The sequence below is a fragment of the Marmota flaviventris genome, chromosome 6 (genome assembly GCF_047511675.1).
Source record: "Marmota flaviventris isolate mMarFla1 chromosome 6, mMarFla1.hap1, whole genome shotgun sequence".
Taxonomy (NCBI): domain Eukaryota; kingdom Metazoa; phylum Chordata; class Mammalia; order Rodentia; family Sciuridae; genus Marmota; species Marmota flaviventris.
The window spans coordinates 19136407-19142406 of NC_092503.1; the positions used below are offsets into that span (position 1 = coordinate 19136407).

General features: G+C 39.9%; 1 protein-coding gene across 9 annotated transcripts in view; it reads right to left on the reverse strand.

Annotated features, from left to right (window-relative positions):
• Window positions 1–4178, reverse strand: part of Adgb (androglobin) — a 169142-nt gene extending 164964 nt beyond the window's left edge. For all 9 annotated transcript variants that reach the window (XM_071612936.1, XM_071612933.1, XM_071612934.1 and 6 more), the window contains exon 1: window positions 4105–4178. In XM_071612936.1, the coding sequence (XP_071469037.1) occupies window positions 4105–4178 (74 nt within the window). The remainder of the gene's footprint in view (window positions 1–4104) is intronic.
• Window positions 4179–6000: the final 1822 nt, after the last annotated feature.

Here is a 6000-nt window from a genome sequence, read left to right on the forward strand (position 1 = left end):
CCCATTAATGTGCCAGATATTGTAGTGTAGGAAGGTCCGTATTAATACTTCTAATACCATTTTCCCCACATTTTATTGAATGTCTACTATCTTTTAATAATTAAATCATATGCCTTCTTTGCCTCTGATGTAATATCCGTGATATACAAAGGCTTCTATTTAGTACTTCAAGAAGATAAAATTTTTGTCTTGATATCACTACAAATCGTTCTAGAGGTATCTAACCGGTTAAAGAATCTTTGCCATGCCTACTAGTTATCAAATCAATAATACGTCAAATCAATGCATTTGGCTGGGCACAGTGGCAGCACGCCTATAATCCCAGGGGCTCAGGAGGCTGAAACGGGAGGATTGTGAATTTAAAGCCATCCTTAGCAATGGGGAGGCACTAAGCAACCCAGAGAGACCCTGTCTCTAAATAAAATACAAAATAGGCCTGGGGATGTGGCTCAGTGGCTGAGTGACCCTGAATTTAATCCCTGGTACCCAAAAAAACAAATCAATTAATTTAAATGTGTTTATAATTGTGAATTATTATTAGATATCATTACAGACTGAGTGTCTAGGATCCCGCAAATGCATATGTTGAAACCTGAAGTCACAAAGGAGTAGTATTAGGACATGGGGCGTTTGGGAGGTACTTAGGTCATGTGAGGCTCTCAAGATGGGGTTAATGTCCTTATAAAAAGAGGTAAGAATGAGCTCTCCCTCCTTCTCTACCCTGTAAAGGTGCAAAACAAAGACAACAACATGTGAATCCACAAGAAGGTCCTCACTAGCATCTGACCATGCCACGCCCTGAACTTGGATTTCCAGCGTTTACAACTGGGAGGAATTGGTGTTGGTTGTTTAAGCTGCCCAGTCTACAATATTCTGTTAAAACAGCTCGAACTAAGATGAGTAAAGAGAACAAGAGTAACACCCTGTGAAAGGGTGGTAAAAATTATGTTAAAATCTGTTATGTGAAAAAGTTACAACCTGGAAAAACCAATTAAGTCAAGATGTTAAACCTTTTACTATAACAAAATGCCTTTATTATGGACTCAGAAGAGTTTTTAAAAAATCTATAGACTCATAGGAGTTTAGAATAGTAGGAAAAATAAAACAGAAAAAAGAACAAGAAGTGTGTGGTGAAAGCCATTTTAATTAGATATGCTCTTTAAAGACAGAAAACAAACGTCAGAATATAAAATGATGTGCCCGAGACCACAAAAATCACTAGTGCCAGGGTCAATCCTGGAAGAGAGATTTCATACTGGAGGTTACAGAGGACTAGAGATAAAAAGTAATAACAATGACTGAATCTAATGTAAAAACTGGCAACTCAGTAACTGGCATGATTTTTATTGCTGATTCATGGTCATATTTACTTATGAATTAAAGTCATAGTTCATTCTGCTATATTCCTAGTGACCTCTTGGTTTTTGAACTGTGCCAATAGCTGAGCAAATAGGAAAAGAAAGGAGAATTGGAATTCCAAAAGAATGAAAACTAAGGTAGGTAGCTAACCTATCAGCTCATTTAATAAACAGAAGAGCTTATTACGTGCTAGTCACCTTAGTAGGTAAAAGTCAGACATGGCCCTTGATCAAGACTGACACATCATTTTAGGGCAAAAAAGAGAAGCAACAGATGGCAGCTCGGGAGAATAGAGTATTATGGGGTGCCTTTTTCCAAGGCTCTGAAAACCTTTTTTCTTATTTCTGCATCCAGGATGAGTGGGTTGCTTTTATTGGATGTGTAACTACAAGGTGTGGTTAAGGCAACATAAAAATTTCCTCTAAATTTTCCCAGTGTATCTCAAATGACAGTCATAGTGGAGCTTTGCTAGACTTTGACCCCTGTACCTTATGGCAGGTAGCACTTTGTTTGTCTTCTGTCTATGATTTTGCCTGGTATCTCTGATTACTTCTTCAATAAACCTCAGAGGATAGACCTGATTTACAATGAACTCTACATCCTATCATTTAAGGCTACTGCAAAATCTGATTTGGTATTTAACACTTAGTAGTTTGTAGCAAAGCCTGGCTTTTTAAATTTTTGATAACAGCCCTTTTTTCTTCTATTTTCATAAATGAAAGCATATTGATAAAATTCAATTCAGATACTTCCTGGAAGAGAGAAACATGTGAGAAACACATTATCATGACAAAAAGAAAACAGAAGTCCTGGCAAGGGACAAGTCAGTGACCTACCAGCAAGGACCCTGTCTCTACTGTGCGCTCCACCCTCACAGGGCAGGGCCAGGTCATGTATTCTGTAGCATCTGGTTTTATCAGTTTCTTCATGGGAGTTAACAATTTCCTCTCTTTCAGAATATAAACTCAAAATCAATATGAACTGGAAGTCAAAGATTTTCCCTAGCTCCTAACGAGTTGTGAGCCTTCAGTGTGCATTCATCATCATTGCATAATCATCATTGAGTAAGCTATTTTTTTTTTCCTTTGGTGTATTTAAAGTTCTTTTGCAATACTGTTACAATCTCTTAGTCAAACACTATCATGCATGCATTTATTCACTCGTTTAATATTTGTATGACCCAAGAACTATTCTAGGCATTAAGAACTGACAGTGTATAAAAAGAAAAAAAAAGTCTTCATGAAAACTACATTCTGTTACGAAGACAAATTTAAAGACATAATTTTTAAAAGATGAAATATGTTCAAGAAGGAAAAACAAACAAACAAACAAAAAAGCCCAATGGAGAAAAATAAAGCAGTGAAGGAAGATAAGGAGTGTTTTGGTTTTGATTTTGGTTTGGGCAGGAAAGTGAGGTTTGTAATTTTAAATCAGGTGTTCCAAGAGGATGACAGGAGAAGATGACAGGTAGGCAAACACATGAAGGGGGTGAAGGAGAAATCATATGGAGATCTGGAGGAAAGAGCTTTCCACCAGCGGAAACTGCAAGTGCAAAGTCCCTGGGGTGAGAACAAGCCTGAGGTGTTTCCAAAAGTATAGAAGATGCTACTTAATCTGAAGTTAAGTGAACAAAGTTTAGATTAGAGAAGAAATAGAGACCTAATCCTCTAGGACTTTGTAGGCCTTGAACCTATAAGAATGGAAGCCATTAAACAACATTGAAATGGCCCAATTTGTCCTGGTACACAGAAATAAAACAATCATGTTAAAATCACTTACATATATAACACAGTATTTGAAATTTAAGGTAATAACATGAATGTATCATCTTCCAGATAGTTGGAAATCTGCCTGGGACTAGAGAATTACAGATGCTGGAATAAGTCCAGAAAAAGAGTTCTCAAAGTGAAAGAGTTTAAACTAGGGATCTGTGAACAAAAGTCCAATATGGATTCTTTAGGCAAGGAAGGAGATGCCCAAACATCAAGGGTTTAAGAAAACAATTTAGTATCCACCCACTGTAGGCATCGCATGAAGAACATGATTATCCCAATGAAGTAGGGTCAGGTCTTTGGCATTCTCTCAAAGCTGGAATGTACTAGAACTTATATACATTTAAGCCATAGGATATTGTTTAATATTAATTACTAGTTATTAATTCATAACTATTAAATAGTTATGCTATTGATGACCAGATATCGCCAAGGGAAAAAGATCAACAACACCTTATACCAACACGCAGAAAGGAGCATTATAAAGATCCCACGAGCTGTGGTCTCCTCAGAGTGAACGTTAGTAACTCGAACTATACACCTCAACTATTTTAATTTTCTGAAGCCACTTTATATCTGATTCCATCTGATACAAAGTAGGGGATCACCATTAAGATGAAAACTTTCTCTCTCTCATTATTGGGTCCAGGTAGACGTTGCCTTTACTGGAAGTCTTCGGCCCCTTCTGTAAGGAAGCTACAACTTTTGAACTGCCTGATGGGGCTCCGTGCAGAGGAAGGAGGGAGGTGGGGGATCTCAGGGTGGGAGTCAGACACAGTGAACTTCCAAAGCAAGAAAACCAGGGCCTCTGGGATAGGCGGTGGCTCAGGGGCGCCTCAGCTTTCCAGGGCAGATAGAGAAGCTGCAAGGGGCCCAGCTAACCTCCTGCCCGGGGTTCGCTCAGGGAGGCAGTCCCAGAGCCAGTGGCTACTGGGGGAGGTGTGGGGGCGGATGGGCAGGCAGAGTCCCTTACTCTTTAGACTTTTCCGATCCGTGCGCGGAGTTGATCCGATTCACCTCTTTCTTTTTGCCTTGTTTGGAGGTCATGGCCGGGCTCTGAGCGCAGAGCGTCGGAGCACCCAGGGCACCGCGTCGGCAGTTGCCAGGAGACAGCGCTGCGTCCTGAGCGCGGGGCGGGTCCTGCCTGGACCGAGCAAGCCGGCTGCAAGCCTGTCACCAGTCCCAGAGTTCAGGTCGCCACAACCAGGTGGAAACCGAGAGCTGGTGTATGGGGAGTAACTGAGGTGCCAGGCGAGGAATTAGTTGGATTGATGGCAGCTTTGATTAACTAACTGGAGTTCTGTTGGGCGGACTCTGCCTGGCTTTGCTCTTCTGAACTTAAGACACATGTGGCCTCTCCTGGAGGTTCAGCCCTTTGAATATTAGGATTCAGTGGATATTATTTGAGTCCCCCCCCCCCCCCCCACACACACACACACATCAGGTCTTCTCTTGGCTAACATAAGAAGTTCCTTGAATAATTCTCAAGGAAACATTAAGGACACACCGAGTTTGCCCATGACTTAAAAACTACTGAGATTCAAAAAATGAATCTGGTGGGTGTAGGGGGTATGTTCCCTATAGGAATGACAAGTCAGGTCACCCTTAGTCACTTAAGGTTAGATGATGTAAGATATGTAAAATAATCATGCAGGTGTCTTAGCTATTTGTATAAAAGAATAAATCCAAAGGGTACTTGATAGACTTTCTAGAAAAGTCTGTGGAGCCTGAACACACAGATCCAAGTAAACTAAGACTATTGAGACTGGCTCTTAATTATTAGTTAATCTATGAAGGTATTTATTAGTTATCTTGTCTTGGCTAGTTCTTCCCTTTGGGCCTCAGTTTACCCATTTATAAGCAGGAGATGCTAATACCTAATTCACAGTTCTGTTTTGAGGATAAATAAGAAGCATGTAAAACATTAGGCACACCATAAAAGCACAGAAAAATAGAGGTCACTCTCTTACAGATGACAGCTCAGATGACTTCAAGGAGCAGACAGATAACCTGAATAAATGAAGCCACCCAAGTAAATACTAAGTAGCGGGGCCTATATTTAGTTTGGAATAACTTTCCTATTCATTAAAACAAAACAAAATATTGTTCTGTCCCAACGTAGCTTCACTTCAGAGAGACTTCATGCACAACCCTAAGAACTCTAGGCTGTCTCTCCCACAAACCTAGAAATCTTTACATAAAATAAATACTTTCTGCTCTTGGGAAGAAGGTATTTCCCAGAGTACTAGTTGTGTAGATGAGAAGCAGAGAGGAAGTGAGCCTTGGCAAAGCAAATCTTTTGATTTCTCTGACAAATGAATGCCCATCCCCCTCCACCCAGCATAGTCTATGCCTTGTCAAACTGTTCTAAAATTATTACTATTGAGGGTTACAGAGATGACAGTCAGTAACTTCATTGTATTCCTATATGCAAATTAAATGAATTTAGTCAAAAGTATCAGGTTCTGACTGCAGGGGTGGCCTAAAAATCTCTATATATACTATATCTGAAGGCAATGAAATCATCTTCAGAGCCTCCCTGCTTATCCCAGGACTGGAATTTCCAGAGAATTATCCTGAATGATAGTTTCTCACTAAACAATGAGGAAATGTAATTTTACACCAAATCTTATTAGAATTAGCAAATGCATAGTCATAAGCATATGAAAAGACTCCTGGTTCAAAATAGCACAACTTAAGACAGGTAAGATTCATCTTGAGAAATGGCTATCCCTGAAGCCACTGTTAATGGCTGGAAGATACCAAAACCTGTAGAGAAGAAAAGCCGTAGAAATCAAAAGAACTACATACCACTCACATTTGTAGGAAAGCACTTCACAGCGAGAAGCAAAGTGTCTTGCCAAAAGTT